Genomic DNA, 18,756 nt, shown 5'->3' with positions numbered 1-18,756 from the left:
GTCAATAAGATCAGGAGCGAGATCCTGGATAATGTGGACCGTTTTCTGTGCCTTGGAAGTCTCAACAAAGGCAGGCATAGACAGCAAAATTCATCATCGCCTCTCAGCCAACTGCCAACTCAGCTTTGGCCAACTGAGGAATAGAATATTTGAGGATTAGGATCTCAGACATGAGACTAAGGTCATGGTTTATTGAGCAGCAGTGCTCCACATGCTCCTATATGTTTCAGAGACTTTGACAACATACAGCAGGCACCTCAAAGCACTGGAGAAGTTTCACCAGTGGTGCCCTCACAAGATTTTCCAAATCCAGTGACAAGAAAGGCAATTCAAAAGCAGTGTCCTCTCCCAAGCCAAGTTGCCCAGCATCGAGGCCTTAATCACTCAAAACCAGCTCCGCTGGGCAGGACATGCCAACATAGAGATAAAAACAAAAGACTTTTTCTCTGCCGATGCTGCCAGACCTGCTGAGTTTTTCCAGGTAATTTTGTTTTTGTTTAGGACATGCCAACATGTCGCCTGACACCAGACTCCCAAAGCAATTGCTCTACTCAGAAATTGATAAAGGTAGGAGACTGCCAGGAGAACAACTTTAGGGATGTCCTCAAAGCATCCCTGAAGAGGGCAAACATACCCACTGACTCATGTGAGACCCGGCTTGTGAGTGACCAAAATGAAGAAGGCTCATTCAGGAGGAACTGAACACACTGAAAGATATTTTTGGGAACATGCAGAGGTGGAGTTGAAGCATTAGAGGGAGTGCACAAACCTCCAAACAACAATTCTACCCAACCCTTCAAGCACCACCTGCCCCACATGTGACAGAATCTGCAGATTGCACATTGGACCTATTAGTTATTTCAAATCTGTCAAATTGCAGTGGAAGCAAGTCATCCTTGATCCCAAGGAGCTGCCTAAGAAGAAGAGCAGAGCTGTACTGGATCAGCTTGGCTAGAGATGTGGTTAGTTCTGGAGCACAAGTCTTCAGTTCTACAGCCAGGATGTCGTCAAGGTTGTTAGCCTTTGCTGTATCTCAAACATTCAAGCCATTTCTTGATATCGCATGGAGTAAATCAAATTTGCTGAAGACTGGCATCTATTAGGCTGAGAACCTCAGGAGGAGGAAGTGGGTCATCTAGTTGGCATTTCTGGTTGAAGCAATTCTGTGTAATGCACTTACCATGATTCAATGGTTATTTTTATAACTGAATGTTAAGAGTGAACCACATACTACAGATTGGAGTCCCATGTCGGTCAGATAGATGTCGGAGGAAGGATCAATCATGTAGAGTTGGACTGCAGTCATATGTAGGTTGGACCAAACAGGAGTGACTGGCTTCCTTCCCCAGAAACATTGATGAACTTATTGCATTTTAAACAAAAAACAATAGCTTTTGTGTTTTTTTTTATTCCTAGTGCTAACCCATAAATTTCCGGAGTTATTGATTTCAATTTTAGAGTTTGCCATGCTGGAATTTGGAGATACGAATGCCAAGTTACATAGAGTTAGGCCACAGATCAGCCATCATCTCATTGAATAGTGCAACACACTTGAGGGGCTATGTGGACCACTCCTAGTCCTTTGTTTCAATGTTCCTATAAGTTGCTACTCCAGTACACCACTCAATGCAATACCATACCTCACATAACAGCGAAGTGAACAAAACAAACATTCATTCAAAATAATTTTATTCTATGAATCATTCTCAATCTTTATACCAATTATTTTCCAATGATATTAACACAGAAAATCCTGGAAATACTCAGTAGGTTTGGCAGCATCTAAACAGAGAGAAACAGAATTCACATTTCAGGTTGATGATCTTTCATCAGATCTTTCTTTGTGTGGTGCATCTGCTCCTATATAATGTTGTCCAGCGCAAAGGATTATATTTCACATGTTTAATGATATATTAATAATGTTGCCAAATAACACATCAGGGGTACATGAGAATCTGATATCTGAATAACTTTTTCTTCATTATTATAATGTGTGAAAGGTGAAAATTAGTTGTTACTATATGTAACCAGCTGTAAGAGTGGACTGAAAACTTCTACTTTTCTATTTCCTCTCCTTTAAGGTGTCTTTGATCAGCCTGACTGCAAAGATCCTTGGCTATGATGAAATAGGACCTATTAGATCCCTCCGGACTCTGAGAGCCTTGCGACCACTGCGAGCTTTGTCACGATTTGAGGGAATGAGGGTAAATTAATCTCAATTTCACTCAAATGAATCAATCAGGTTTCAATCAGTCAGAGTTGCTGAAAAGTGTTCTCTTTGTTGCATTATTTAGAAAAAAAATCAGTTAATCTTCCATGAACCAGGCTGTGGTTTCTTTTGTGGTGCTTGAAAGCTAAAAATGATTAAATGAAAGAGTCATTTTAAAAAGAGTCATCCTGTGTCTTATATGCCTGTCTTCCTAAGCTTCGCAATGTACCTTTGATTTGGGGAGAGCAGTGATATAAATGGCTGTTGGGCTGTTTATATCAAAGATTAGAAACAAAAAGTGCTGGACACTCTGCAGGTCGGTATCTGTGATGAGAGGAACAGAGTTAGCATTTCAAGTCAATGATCCATCATGAGAAATGGAAGGTGTTAGAGATGAACGGCTTTTAAACAAATGCAGAGCCAGTGAAAAGGTGGTAGGGTGAGGGGGACGGTGGAGGGAAAGAACAAAAGGGAAAGATCCTTGATAGGGTGGAGGGCAGAAATAATTAACTGACAAAAGCGACGATGATGCAACACAAAAGTGGGTGATAATGAGACAAGTATAGAAACTAAAGTCAGTGAAGATGTACATAGGACAGGGTTTTTTGGATGATGGATTTTCCTGCCCCATGCCCAAGGAGTCAACAAGGAACAAAACCTCGCTGATCCTGGTTGCCTTGCAGCAATTGGTTGGAGATAGAACTTCCACCCCTCACTCAGGACAAAGTGTCACCTCAGAGACCTACCAGCCAATAGCTGGCAGCAATGTAATCTGAGCAGCAGCAGAAGCAGTAGTGGCTCCTGCTGGGACTACAAGCAGTCCCCAGAGTCTAAGTCCCGGAGTATGGGACCAGGTAAGTGCAGGGAGGGGAGGTGAGGCCTGGGGCAGGGGGTTGGATGGCAAAGGGGGATAGGGGTGTTGGTGGACAGGACAAGAGGAGAGGAAGCACCTGTGGGGTGGGGGGTCCTGATGTTGAAACAAGACCATTGGTGGAGGGGCCCGCGCACCCTTCCCACCCAGGGCCTGAGCTGGGTGGCTCCCTAATCTTCCACCTTGCTCCTGAACCCCTCGCACCTGCCTGAAAATTGAGGCTGGGCAGGAATTGGCCTTTATATCATAAGGGCAAGGGCAGGCAGGCTAGCCTAGGCCTTGCCTGTCCCATGTAAAATTGCAGACAAGATGGGATGGGCTGGGGGGTGGTGCCATTTTACATGCCCCTCCCCCACACCTCCACAAACCCGCTGGTAGGGAACAGTAAAATGTTGCCCATATTTACAACAGAACAGCAGAGAGAGAGGGAAGCATGGAATATATGACCCTGGAAGATGGTGAACTGATAGACAGACCCCAATGGGGGTAGACCACCTTGCTCGCTGTCTACCATTAGAGGTTCTCCACCGCAATCAAAAGTCCACAGCTCCTCCACTCCACGTGGCTTTGATGCCGCTTTTCCCCATGACCAGCACCTGCTGTCTGAGGGAGATTGTGAATGGTGGTTGAAATCTAAACTGTTAAATGCAATGCTCAAATATCCACGTAGTTTCCGAGGGCACAATGTGATAGATTTTCAACCTGCCACCTTGTTCAAAACTAATGTTGCAGATTAGCCCCTCCTCATAGAAATTACTTGTTTTCATTTTCATTCATTTAAGTGAAAGTGCAGTATTTTTTATATAATAAGTAGTAAGTAAATTGAAAATCTACTGCAGGGTGTTACAGCGGAATTATGAAGCAAATTGGATCTTTCTTAGCTAGACATTTTAAAATGAAAGTAAGGCACTGGGGTTCAATACAGAAAGTGTTTCCACTGGTGGAGGATCCACAATGGACCAATATTAATGACCTAGACAAAGAGACCAAGAATAATGTATCCAAGTTCGCTGATGATACAAAACCTAGTGGGAATGTAAATTGTGAGATTGTCCCATAGAATCTGCAAAGAGCTAGAGACAGTTCAAATGAGTGTGCAACAAGATGGCAGACAGAGAATAATGTAGGGAAGCGTGAAGTCAATTACTTTGACATTATGAATAGAATACAATATTTTTTAAAAGGTGTGAAACATTTAAATGTTGATGTTCAGAGAGGCTTGGATGTACTCATACAAGGAACACAGGAAGTTAGCAGGCAGGTATAGCAAACAACTAGAAGGCAACTGGCACATTGGCCCTTATGCAAGGGGACTGGAGAACATGAATAAGGAAATCTTGCTACAATTGTAAAGATCATTGGTGAGATCACATCTGGAGTACTGTGTGCCATTTTGGTCTCTATATGCAAAGAATATGCTTGCCTTTAAGGCAGTATAGTGAAGGTTCACTAGATTAGTTTCTGGGATGAGAGGCTGAGTAAATGGAGCCTTTACTCTCTGGAGTTGGGAAGAATGAGAGGCGATCTCATTGAAACATACAAGGTTTCAAAGGGGTTTCACAGGGCAGGTTCTGAGTGGCTTATTCCCCTGGTTGGAGGAATCTAGAACATGGGGACACAGTCGCAGGATAAGGGGCTGATCATTTAGGACTGAGATGAGGAGAAATTTCTTTATTCAGAGAGTTGTGAATCCTTGGAATTCTCTACGCCATAAAGTACATTCAAGGCTGAGATGGGCAGATTTTTGGTATGGAAAGTGGTGCTGAGACAGAAGATCAGCCATGATCCGACTGAATGGCAGAATGGCTTACTCTTGCTCCTATTTGTTAAGTTCTTATTTTCAAAACAAGAGACCATAAAGATGCCACAGCCACTAATTTATCCAATAAAGATATTAAGAGAAACATCTTTACTCAGAGAGTGGTTACAATGTGGAATTTGTTACCACAAGGAGCAATCAAAAGGGAACATAAATATATTTAAGGGGAAGCTAAATAAATACATGATTGAAGAAAAAAGGAACTGTTGATAATGTGATTTGAAGTAATGTGGGAAGAAGCTCATGTAGAGCATAATCATCGACATAGACCAATTGGGCCGAATGGTCTGTTTTTGTTCTGTAAATACTATGTAATAACAAGACAGCAAATAAGTATTTTCTTAGCTATATATTTGGTGGAAATTGGTTGGATGTATTTTACATCCCGTAGTTTTTATTGTGTCTTTATAGGTGGTTGTCAATGCACTGATCGGTGCCATCCCATCCATCATGAATGTGCTATTGGTTTGTCTCATCTTCTGGCTGATTTTCAGTATAATGGGAGTGAACTTGTTTGCTGGAAAGTTTTTCAAGTGCATAAACACCACAACCTCTGAAATGTTTCCCATTAGCCAAATAAATAACCGTAGTGATTGCGAGGATTACATCTCAACGATGCCCGATGAAGTGCGATGGGTCAACTTGAAGGTCAACTTTGACAATGTTGGTCAAGGATATCTATCCTTACTTCAGGTGGTAAGTGATAAACATACATTTGTGGCAATAGGTGATTTACTTAATTTAATGTTTGCACTGACAGTAACGGTCAGCCAAGGTGGCAATTGGGGCAATTCAGTTGTTCATGGTGCCTCTGACTGAAGGGGTGGGAAAATCGGACAGAGTTCTGAGTTGTCATCACTAGCCTGCTGGACAATATGCTTGTACAAAAAATGAGTGAGGACAGGATTCAGTTGTGATGATCTTTCATTGTCAGATAACCTACTGGAGCACATACTGCCTCAGCTATATCTTTATAACAATTCCCAGCATATGAAGTGTAATAGAGTTAAATTAACCATCAGTAAAACTCTAAAGCTATGGCATCATTCACTTACTTGGAAAATTATCTTGAATTTTGGTTTGTGCCATGAATACATGCATCAATTTTGTGAATCAAAAATTGCAAAGTTGGTGTTGATAGAATAAACATTTAATGTCTTATTATATATTTTTTAAATTGCATCCGTGTGCACTTCCTGTCAAGTGGAACATTGTAAATTCCTATGTCTACATTTATAATGAAAATTGCCTACACAAACTTGCTACATGATAATTATGCACTCCGCCTCAATTTGTCTCTCATTTCCTCAGCCTGCACTGCAGAGGCCCCCTTATGCTGCAACTAACTTTGCTTCCCAAAATGGAAGGTTTTGATAATTAACTTTAACGAACATATAAAATTGAAGAACTATATAAGGATTAGAACAGCATATATGGCCTATGATTTATCCCATATTCTGTAACCAACTTTACCAAAAGACAACATTTGGGGCTGAATTTTTAAGCCCCCAGGAGAACGGGCACAGAGGCAGGGGTAGCAGAATTTCATGCTGCTGGATCATATGGTCAACTCAAGCTTTAGTCCTCCCAGCTGCGACTCCGAACTCTGTGGTCTGGGAATCAGCTGACTGATGCCCAACAGTCGCTCACCAGGAATGGTACCTGGCCAGTCTTGCTCCTTCCCCATTTCATGCCCTAATGCACCAGATGCTCCAGCATGAGTAATATTGGAGTTTCTGTTTCCTGCTGTGCATGTTTGGAACTTGCGTTCACTGCTGATTTTTGTGTTTGAAGGCCTGATCTTTATCAATTGAAAGCCCTGGATGCAATGGAAAATGATAGAGCAGATGTTCCAACTGGTAGAGAGCAGGTGGAGGCATGGTCTGAAACTGGTTGTAAATCACTGCTTACTTGTACTTCTTTCAATTTAGTATACTGTATGCACTGCTCGCAATGTGGTCACCTCTACAATGGGAAGACCAAACACTGATTGGATGACAATTGACAATATCCAGGCTTGTGCTGAAAAGTTGCAAGCAACTTTTGTGCTACTCCTTCCCCTTCCCATTGATTCCAGTTTTGTTACGGCTCTTTGATACCACACTTGGTCATGGCATCACTCAGTACCACAGTGCCATGGCTGGCCATGGCACTATGGTACAGGAAGCTGTTCGAGTTGGGGGAGCAAACAGGAATATTGTGGTAGTAGGGGATAATATAGTGGGGCGGATTGACATTGTTCTCTGCAGCAAAGAGCAAGAGTCCAGACAGCTGTGTTGCCTGCCCGGTGCCAGGGTTCAAGACATCTGCTCTGGGCTGTAGAGGAACTTGCAGTGGGAGCGGGAGGACCCAGTTGCTGTGGTCCATGTAGGTACCAATGACATAGGTAGAACTAGGAAAGAGGTTCAGCAAAATCAGTATGAGAAGCTGGGCACCAAATTAAGAAGCAGAACCTCAAAGGTAATAATCTCTTGGTTATTACCTGAACCACGTGCAAATTAGCATGGGGCAAATAAGATTAGAGAGACAAATGCGTGGCTCAAATGCTGGTGTGGGAGAAGTGGGTTCCGGTTTGTGGGGCACTGACACCAGTACTGGGGAAAGTGGAGGCTGTACTGTTGGTTTACAACTGAACCATGTTGTGATGAATGTCCTCGCAAATCACATAACAAGGGAAGTGGAGGAGGCTTTAAACTAAACAAGAGGGGTGAGGGATCAAGCTTGGGTAGAGGTAGCAATTCAAGGTGTAGAATCAGGACAGAAGAGCAAAAAGGTAATATGAGAAATGAGGGTCAGGGAATGGCAGGAAGGGACAGAGAAAAAAACCTAAGAATACATCAACAGTCAAGACCAGATGTTACAAAGGTGACAAAAAGACAAAACTGAAGGCTCTCTATCTGAATGCATGTAGCATTCATAACAAAGTAAATGAATTGATGGTACACATTGATGTAAATAAATATGATCTGATAGCAATTACAAAGAAGTGGCTGCAGGACGACAAATATTGGGTCCTTAATATTGAGGGGTACATGACATTCAAGAAGAGTAGGAAGCTAGGTTCAGGTGGAGGGGTAGCACTGTTAATCAAAAAGGGCATTGGTGCATTGTAAGAGATGATCTTGGTTCAGGAGATCAGGATGTAGAATCGGTTTGGGTGGAGGTAAGGAATAGTAGGGGGAAAAAGCCATTAGTGGGCGTGGTCTACAGACCAAAGTATTCAAGAAAAAATATTGTGTGCTTGTGATAAAGGGATGGCAACAAGCATGGGTGATCTTAATTTACACATAAACTGGAAAAATCAGATTGGCAGTAGTAGCCTGGATGAGGAGTTCTTAAAATGTTTTCGAGATCGTGTCTTAGAGCAGCATGTTCTGCAACCAACCAGAGAGCAGGTTATATTAGACTTGGTATTGTGTAATGTGGCAGGATTAATTAATGACCTCAGAGTAAAGGCACCCCTAGGTAGCAGTGACCACAATATTATTGAATTTTACAACAAGTTTGAAAGGGAAAAGATTGGGTCTAAGACTAATATCTTAAACTTAAATAAGGGCAACTATGTGGGGATGAAAGTTGAGCTAGCTGAAGTGAACTGAGAAACTAGGCTAGAGAATAGATCAGTAGAGAAGCAGTGGCAGACATTTAAGAGGATATTTCAGAGTATTCAGAATAAGTACATTTCTACTACAAAGAAAAATTCTAAGGTGAAGAACCAACCATCAGTGGTTAACTAAAGATGTTAAGGAAAGCATCAAACTTAAGGAAAAAGTGTACAACTCCGCAAAGATGAGTGGCAGGGCAGATGATTGGACAATATAAAAAACAGCAGAGGCTGACTAAAAGGTTAACCAGGAGGGAGAAATTAGAGTATGAGAGGAAGCTAGCTAGAAATGTAAAAATGGATAGCTAGAGTTTCTATAGGTATTTAAAAAGGAAGAGTAAGTGAAGTAAGTAAGTCCTTTAGAGAGTGACAGTGGGGAGTTAATAGTAGATAGTAAGGAAATGGCTGAAGAAATGAAGAAATATTTTGCTTCTGTGTTCACTATAGAGTATACAAAAAACATTCCAATAATAACTGCAAATCAGGAGGTGAATGGGAGAAAGGAACTTGGTGAAATCGAAATCACTAGGGAAACGGTACTGAGCAGATTGAAGGAGCTGCGGGCTGACAAGTCTCCGGGTCCCAACTGACTACATCCTAGGGTCTTAAAAGAGGCGGCTAATGAGGTAGTCGATGCGCTGGTGTTAATTTTCTAAAATTCACTAGATTCTGGAAAGGTTCCATCAGATTGGAAAGTAGCAAATATGACCCCTCTATTCAAGAAGGGAGGGAGGCAGAAAACAGGAAACTATAGGCCAGTTAGCTTGATGTCTGTTGTGGGGAAGTTATTAGAATCGATCATTAAGGAGGTTATAGCTGGGCACTTAGAAGAGCTCAAGGCAATAGGGAAGAGTCAGCATGGTTTTATGAAAGGAAAATCATGTTTAACCAATTTATTGAAGTTTTTTGAAAGAGTAACATGCACAGTGGATAAAAGGGAGCCTGTAGACATACTGCACTAGGATTTCCAGAAGGCATTTGATAAGGTGCCACATCAAAGATTATTATGGAAAATAAAAGCACATGGTGTAGTGGGTAACATATTAGCGTGGATAGAAGATTGGCTGGCTAGCAGAAAACAGAGAGTATGCATAAATGGGTCTTTTTCCGATTGGCAGGGTGTGATGAGAGGATTCCCACAGGGGTCTGTACTGGGGCCTCAAGTTTTTACAATTTACATCAATGACTTAGATGAGGGGAGTGAAGACATGGTAGCTAAATCGACACAGAGATAGGTCGGTCTCCTTATTTAAGGAAGGATGTAAATGCATTGGAGGTGGTTCAAAGGAGATTGATACCTGGAATAAGTGGGTTGTCTTACGAGGAAAGGTTGGACAGACTGGGCTTGTTTCCACTGGAGTTTAGAAGAGTGAGGGGTGATTTGATTGAAGTATACAAGATTCTGAACTGCCTTGATAAGGTAGATGTTGAAAGGATGTTTCCTCTTGTGGTTGAGTCCAGAACTAGGGGACACTGTTTTAAAATCAGGGGTCGCCCTTTTAGGACAGAGATGAGGAGAATTTTTTTCTCTCAGAGGGTTGTGCGAATTTGGAATTCTCTGCCTCAGAAGGTGGTGGAGGTGAGGTAATTGAATATTTTTAAGGCAGAGGCAGATAGATTCTTGTTAGGCAAGGGACTCAAAGATTATTGGGGTTAGATGGGAATGTGGAAATCGAAGCACAAGAAGATCAGCCATGATCTTATTGAATGATGGAGCAGGCTTGAGGGACCAAATGGTCTACTCCTGTTCCTATTTCTTATGTTCTTATGTTTGGTCAAATGCTACCTTACCCTCACTTCTGGAGTTCAGCTCTTTTGTGCCAGGCAACAAGAGGGAATCTAACCATCGCCCCTTGACATACAATGGCATTACCATTGCTGAATCCTCCGCTATCAACAACCTGGGGGTTACTAATGACCAGAAATTGAACTGGACTAGCCATATGGTTACAGTGTCTACAAGAGAAGGTCAGAGGCTAGGAATCCTGTGGTGAGTAACTCACCTCATGACTTCCCAAAGCCTGTCAACCACCTACAAGGCACAAGTTAGGAGTTTTGATGGAATACTCTCCACTTGCCTGTTTGAGTGCAGCTCCCACAATGCTCAAGAAGCTTGACACCATCCAGGACAAAGCAGCTGCTTGATTGGCATCCCATTCATAAACATTTACTCCCTGTACCACCAATGCACAGTGGCAGCAGTATGTACCATCTACAAGATGCACTGCAGGAGCTCACCAGGCCTCCTTAGACAGCACCTTCCAAACCCATGACCATTACCGTCTAGAAGGACAAGGATGGCAGATATATGGGAACACCACCACCTGGAAGTTCCCCTCCAAGCCACTCACCATCCTGACCTGGAAATATATTGCTGTTACTTCACTGTCACTGGGTCAAAATCCTGGAACTCCCTCCCTAACAGCACTGTGGATATATCTACACCATGTGGGCTGCAGCAGTTCATGAAGACAGCTCACCAACACTTTCTCGAGGGCAATTTGGGGTGGCAATAAATGCTGGCCTAGCCAGCGATGCCCACTTCCCGTGAATGAATAATTTTTTTAAAAATGGCATAACACCCATCACATTTCTACCTGCCTTCTACCTTCTGAAAAAGATTCATACTCGACTTAAAATGTTAACTCATTCCCTCTCCACAGATACTGCCAGGCCTGCTGAGTATTTCCAGCACTTTCCATTTTTATTTCAGATTTCCAGCGTCTATAGTATTTTACTTTTGTTTTTAAAGCACAGTTTGGATGTGGCTTTTCGCACTGTGGGGGAGAGGATATTTGAAGCTCAACATCACATGTGGGCTTGTAGTGCTGTTGCAGGTCCAGTTACAGAGGGGGAGTTTATGACTGAAGAGCTGGAAGCCAGGTTGAATGTTAAAGAACAGTGTAGTCCTGTCTTGGATTGGGAGGCAACAATGATGGGGGCCTGGGTTGGTGTTCTCATTGTTGATGATAGTAAAGAAGAAAGTGGCAGCCACAAGAGTGGCAGCAGGAAGGAGTGGGGGGGGGTTGGGGGGGGTCAGGCAATATTGGGCTGCTGGCTTAATTTAATGTCTTCAAAGTGGACAGCACAATGCCATCTATCTTGGAGATTTACTGGGAAGTCCCAGTAGTAAGTAAGCTAAAAGCACCACCCACCTTGGATGTCTGGTTTGAAGGACTCAATCAAAAGTAAGTAAATGAGTAAATAAATTTAATCAAAAATAACGTGAGAGATGGGCTTGGCAGAAAAAGACTTCACACAAAAATGTTTTTAAAAATTGTGTCTTTTGCAGGAAATGCATTTGTATGCAACATCTTTGGTATATTCTAAGTACATATACATATATATTATATATGTGTGTTTGTGTGTGTGTGTGTGTGTGCGCGTGCTAATACAAGCAATGTTAGTTCTGACTTGTTACTTTCCAGGAGGCATTTTTCCAGTATCAGATGCAATGGCTGATAATAGCTGCCAGGATGTTGCAGTTATCAAAACAAAGGGCCAAATATACCTGGTCTGCCAAGGCAGGACTGGGAGGGATGTTAGAAAGGAAGGCCATAGGATCATAATGTCATAGAGTCAGTTATGGCACAGAAAGAGACCAGTTGGCCTATTGAGTCCATGCTGGCTGTCTGCAGAGCGATCTAGTCAGCCCCACTCCCCTGCTCGATCCCTGTAGCCCCGCAGGTTTATTTCCTTCCAGTGCCCATCCAATATCCTTTTGAAATCACTGATTGTTTCCACTTCCACCTCATGGGCAATGAGTTCCAGGTCATTACTGCTCACTGTGTCAAAAACTTCTTCCTCACATACCTCCTGCATTACTTGCCCAAACCTTAATCTGTGCCCCCTTGTACTAGTAGCTAATGGAAACAGTTTTTTCCATGTCTACCTTATCCAAACATATCATAATCTTTTACAGATTTATCAAATGTCCTTGGTTCCAAGGAGAACAGCCCCAGCTTTTCCAACCTTGTAACTAAAATCTCCCATCCCTGGAACCATTGTAGTAAATTTCTTCTGAACCTGCTCAGGAACTCTTGCATGCTTTCTAAAGTGTGAGGACCAAAACTGGATGCAATACTTCAGCTGGGGCCTAACCAGAGCTTATAAAGGGTCAGCATAACTTCCCATCTTTTATATTCAATTTCTCTACTTATAAAGCCCAAGATCACATATGTTTGCTAACCACTCTCTCAATATGTCCTGCCACCTTCAAAGATTGATGCATATGCACCTCAGGTCCCTCTGTTCCTACACATTCTTTAAAATTGTGCCATTAAGTCTATATTGCTACTCCCTATCCCTTCTGCCAAAATGCATTGCTTTGCACTTCTCTATATCAAATTCCATCTGACACGTGTCTACCCATTCTGCTAGCCTATCTATGTCATGTTGCAGGCAACTCTTATCATACTCACTGTTTGCCATTCCTCCAAGTTTGGTATCATTGGAAAATTTTGAAATTTTAATCTTTATTCCAAGGTGCAAGTCATTTATATATTGCAAAAAAAAAGCAGTGGTCCCTTGGAGAACACTTCTGTTGAGTATCCTCCAGACTGAAAAATAACCATTTACTATATCTCACTGTGTCCTGCCCTTAAGCCAAATTTTATGCAGTTGGACACTGATCCTCCTATTCTATGAGCATTTTACATGGTATTTTGTCGAAGCTTTCTTAAAATTGATATAGACAAGATCCACCACATTTCCTTCAGCAGCCATCAAAAAATTCAATTAAATTAATTAAGCATGATCTGACGTTCACAAATCTGTATTGGCTCTCCTTATTCATCTCAAACCTCTCCAACAGCCTGTTGATTTTTTTTTTCCTGACTATTGTTTCGAAAACCTTACCACTGTTGACATGAAACTAACTGGCCTGCAATTGCCAGGACTGTCCTTACATCCTTTCTTGAATAAGGATGTCACAGTTGCCATTCTCTAATCCTCTGGCACTTTCCCTGTATCTAGGGAAGGTTGGAAGATTACAGAAAACCCTTCCGCTATCTCCACCCGCAATTCCTTCAGCAACCTGGGATGCAAGCCATCCGGACCATGTGACATATCTAGCCTAAGTATAGCCTGCCTTTCCAGTACCTCCTCCCTCTCTATTTTCACCCAATCCATTGCTTCTACTATCTCTGATTCCACCAATATTTTGTCAGATTCCTCTTTCTGAGTAAGTACTCATTCAAAGTGCTCCCTAAATATTCTAGACTCGTCCTGCACCTGTAAGAAGATTGCTGTAGAAGATTTTTAGGTTCCGTTTTATGTTGACTGTCATTCTATTCTCATACTCTCTCCTTGCCAGTTTTACTCTCCACTTCACCTCCCCTCTCAACCCATTGTATTAGGTCAGAGCTGATGCATTTCCAGCAGTGATGGGTAGCCAATTTGAATGAGTAAGTATCCATTTGTGGATAGATTGGAGATACTGCCAAAGTACCACTAAAACCAAAGACCAGCAGTCACCTGTAAGTAGTTGCTGGCTGCTGGGCCTGTTTCAGCTCCTCTCGCAACCCTGATGGAGCCACAGGCATCAGCGGGCCACAGCTGCAGCCAAAGGCCATCGGCTCAGCTGTGGCCACCGTCGATTACATAAAAGTTCAAACCTCTTCAGAAGGTGCCTCGAGATGGAGACACCCTCGTGGTCCTCCTCCAATTCCTCTTCCAAAGCTGCAGGTCCTCTGATTGGGACTAACCTCTGGCCATATTGGCAAGTGTGGGATCAGGACCAGGACATTATCCTGCCCGGTGATCATTTTTAAAGGGGAGAAGATCCCACTCAGCAAGTGCTGAAAGCACACAGCAAGGTAATTTACGTCAAAAGATAAATACAGGTCAGTTGCCTTGAGGGCACCGTTCTCTAGGGCTGCTCTCTCCTGATAGCCCAATTAAGAGTTCTTAAAGGGTAATGTTCAAGACATAGACCAAAGCAAGTTATATAACACCTATACACAAAGCAAAAAGAGACAAAAAGAACAAAAACAAATTTTACTGATAACACTCAACGTTTCACTGTTCGTCCCACTTCAGAATAGCAAAGTTATTGGCTTCAAAATAGTTAGAAATAAATTAACTAATCCAATACGAGCCAAGGATAATAAGATAAAATGCTATAAAGTCACCCACTAACACCCATTAAGAAGAAGGCATAGACTCAGTACCTAGTAGTACACGTGAAAGGGAATTGGATCAGTATTTGTAAAGAAAGATTGCAGAATGTTAAGGAAATGGTATCAAAGTGGACAGCGCTAACTGAAAACCTAGGACCAGCACGGGCACAAAAGCTGTAAGTTCTGAGATTCGATAATACAACAGTGAATCCTTTTTATCTGTGATCTTCCATCTTGTTACAAATGTCTACTGATTGTATTAGTTTTCATCACAATATTTCTACTTGATCTATGTTGCAAATAATTCCAAATGCTATGTAAAGCTAAACAATATATAAAATCAATTATGCTACAAAACTCGATGATGATATTGAATGTTCAAGGCATTCTGATATCATTAGGTCTATTATATTTTAAACTAACTATTTGGAACCAACATTAATATTGATTAACTATGTGAAGAAAAATAGCTTCTGACTGAGAATATAGTACACAGCCTTCTTAATTTTGTTCCCAATAGGCAACCTTTAAAGGCTGGATGGATATAATGTATGCGGCTGTTGACTCGCGTGAGGTGAGTAGTTGCTCTCAGTTAAAAGCTTTCATTTAAAACATTCACAAGACTGTACAAATTTAATTTTTGATTGTGATTGAATGCTTTCAATGGTTTTAAACCTCACACCATTAAAAGCAGTGCGAGAAAATACGATCACTTTTTCTATCTCTCTATTGTTAACCATGACTTCCTTTTATTGGCTTCCAGTTGAAAAATGTGTATGCTTAGAGCATTCTATACATCTCAGTTCTGCACCTGTAGATACTGGAATATCACTTCACCAATGTAAAAATTCTATTGTATCTTCACAGTTATGATCAATGATCCAACATGTATAATTTTCACGTATTATTAAATTCTGAGTCCAACTTTTACAACGAATAGAATTTTGGAAGATGTTTTTTCTTTGGTCAAACTCCCTACTGGTGTGTAGCTTTCTCCTTTAATGTTTTCCACATAAAGTCCAATATAGAACCATCTATTGTTGAACAATTTCACTCAGATGCAGAATCAATCAAATTTTTTGGGAGGTGGGGTGGGTGTTCAGAATGTAGCCTTTTGCTAGATGTGAAATTGACTGTAGATCCCAGTTCATTTTTTCATTCAGATGGGAACTCTGAAGTCATGGCATTTTCTCTTGGTAAGAGGTAGAGACGCAATAGTTCTTAGTACAGCAGAGAATGTGGTAGAGAAGAATCTATCAAGTTCAAAGGAGTGAGAGGTCAGTGTTGGATTATCTTGCTGTATCAGACAAGCAGTGATTAGAATGGTTGAATTAGTAAGATCTTGTTATTGCTCACAATAATTATCTTTTTAAAGTTTATGGCTGATGGCAATTTGATCAAGGCAGCTGAGAGCTGTCCCCTCAGATTAGGCATTTGAGTATAGATTTCTAGATGTTTGTCTATAATTTTGTGCTTCCTTCTGTCTCCTCTCTCTCTATTGCATTGTTCTTCATTGCAAGGCCCATGAGCCAGTGGAGGCTCCCAACCTCATTAAATGCAGCTCCCTGACGCTCCCTTTCTTGTAACCTCATTATGCGTCACAAAATGTTTTAATGTGGTTTCCCGTGTGACTGGCCTAGTGCTACTTTGGAGCAGCCTCTTGTCACTCACCGACCACCGAGTTGCAGCAGGATCTTGAACAGGAGCATAAGTCCAGGAGAAGGACGCGGCGACAGGGTGAGTCAGAGAGTGAGAGGCTCTGCAAAAGGGTGGGTCAGAGAGGGGGAAGAGGCTACAACTCGAAGGTCAGGGATGGGGGGTGACCACAATGCTGAGGGTTTGGGAGGAGGAGGATGATAGCAATCAGGGGGAGCAGGAAGCAGGATTGGTGGCAGGCGGGAGGTAACTTAAGTAGAAATTTATATATTTCTTTTAAAATAAAATAAGTTTAAAAAGTTATTTCATCTAGCAATGTAGGAATTTAGCAATGTAGAATATTGCAACTTAGAGAGTATATGTTTTATTTTTCCCTGATAAGGAAGTTCCTACAGAACCTAATGACAGTTTTAACATTGATTCCTATGGGAACCAATGATTCACTTAAAGTCATTTCACTTAAAGTTGTGATTTTCAGGAATGCAATCACAGCTTTCACTAAATACACGTGTATTTATTTTTAAGTATAATATGTGATTTTGTTTTAGTTACACGCATCACTCTAACATTACTTCATGAAGGAGTAGTAAGCAATAATAATTTAACAAAGTAGTCGCTATTGTTCTCACATTGCAGGTTTTTTTGTTAAAGTGGCCCTTGCTTGAAAAATAGTGAAGATCGCTGCTCTACTGTATCTCTGACACTTTCCATATCTGTAATGTATATAGTTCTAATACGTATTTTTTTTGTGCTAACTTTCTTTCTGTAGAGCAATGAACATATACCTGAAAGGGAAAAATTGCAGAGCTATAAGGAAACATCAAGGGAATGTGATTAACTGGATAGCTCTTCCAACAGCCAGTACAAGCATGATGGGCTGAATGGCCTCCTTCTGTGCTGTCTGACTCTATGACTGCCAAACTGTTGGTCTGTCATGTTCTAGTCCAGAAAGCCAGCTGGTGATGGATAGATTGAGAGCCAACCTCCCCTTACCCAGTCTGTCCTAGACAGTACATGCAGCGCCTGAGTGGCTGTGAAAATCTCAGCATGCGCCCCCATCCCTCATTATCCATTAACAAATTCTTAATGAGCTCCTCAGACCTTTAGTTAGCGTTAACTGGGGAGCACGCAAGATCACAAGCTCACCCTAACCCCCTGCCCTGGTAAAAATGGCCAGCACCAGAAATGGTGTGGGGAAACCAGCACATCAGCCAGTACCTGTATTTTCAGACTCTGCCTGAAAATCTGGTCCCACCTCTTCCAGCCCAAATATTCAGCCCAACAGAGACTACAGGGCTGGGACCACATAAAGTAGAGGGAGACTGAGGTTCAGAAACACAACAATTCTGAGTAGTTTGTGAGCTGATTATGCAATTGTTTTAAAGAAAAGGCTGCTCAAACTAATTCTAAAAATATGAAGCTTTAAGTGATCCATTGAAAATGTAGAACTGAAGTGAAGTAAAATAATGGAAAGTATGGGCAAAGATAATTTAAAAGAAAAAGGATGCTTGTTTGCTCCTTAGGATTGATCGTTGGAATGAGATTGGTCATGCTAACCATAGTCATATGGTTAAGATGGGCCAATCAGTAATGCTCTTGAAGTTCTATAGTCCAATATAGTTCCTCTTGAAAATCATTATTCTGCAGTAATACAGAATACAAACATGGTAACACTATACAGATACACTACAATACAGAATCTTATGACAGTTAATTTCATAAAATAGAAAATAGGTTTATACATGAATGACTTAGAAAAGACATACCAGTGCATAAGATGTACAAGTTTGCATTGCAAGTAATTAATCTGCAAATGCACAGCAATCTTCTAAATGCACTGAATTTTGTTGAAGGTTGTTTTGCCAAAATGTGGGTTATAACAAGCCTTAAATTCATAACTTGCTGTTAGCCTTACCTAGGCACGTAATATATATTTAACTATATTAAGTGACATCTGGCAGGTGAGGGCTCACTTATGAATTGTTACATCTGGCATCCCTATCACCTTGTGCTCACTGGCCTACATTGGTTCCCGGCCAATCAAATTCTCTTCCCTTTTTAAAATCTCTCCGCGGTCTCGCCCCTCCCTATCTCTGTAATATTTTTCAAACCCGCAATCCTCTGAGATATCTGTGCTCCTCTAATTCTGGCCTCTTCCTGCATTCCGAATTTTAATTGCTCTACCATGATGGCCCTGCCTTCAGTGGCCCAGGCCCCAAGCTCTGGAATTTTCTGCCTACACCTCTCCACCTATTCCCCCTACATTCCTCCTTCAAAACACCTCTTAAAACCTTTTGGTCACCTGACCTAATATCTCCTTGTGTCATATTTTGTTTTATAATTCTCCTGTGAAGCACCTTTGGACGTTTCATTACCTTAAAGATGCTATGTAAGTTGTTGTTGTGCCTGTATCACTGCAGAGCTGCAGAATGCTGATAATTAAATGCTTTCTTATAAACTAGGTATTCAATGTCAACC

General features: G+C 41.5%; 1 protein-coding gene across 1 annotated transcript in view; it reads left to right on the top strand.

The window, feature by feature from the left end:
- Positions 1 to 18,756, top strand: part of LOC121268967 (sodium channel protein type 4 subunit alpha-like) — a 208,334-nt gene that overhangs the window by 164,743 nt on the left and 24,835 nt on the right. Inside the window, exons 20-22 of the mRNA XM_041173268.1 lie at positions 2,082 to 2,204; positions 5,311 to 5,595; positions 15,143 to 15,196. Of these exons, the coding sequence (XP_041029202.1) occupies positions 2,082 to 2,204; positions 5,311 to 5,595; positions 15,143 to 15,196 (462 nt within the window). The remainder of the gene's footprint in view (positions 1 to 2,081; positions 2,205 to 5,310; positions 5,596 to 15,142; positions 15,197 to 18,756) is intronic.

The sequence above is a fragment of the Carcharodon carcharias genome, chromosome 23 (genome assembly GCF_017639515.1).
Source record: "Carcharodon carcharias isolate sCarCar2 chromosome 23, sCarCar2.pri, whole genome shotgun sequence".
Lineage (NCBI taxonomy): Eukaryota > Metazoa > Chordata > Chondrichthyes > Lamniformes > Lamnidae > Carcharodon > Carcharodon carcharias.
Note: the sequence above shows the minus strand (reverse complement) of the source record. Positions and strands in the feature narration are given on the sequence as shown.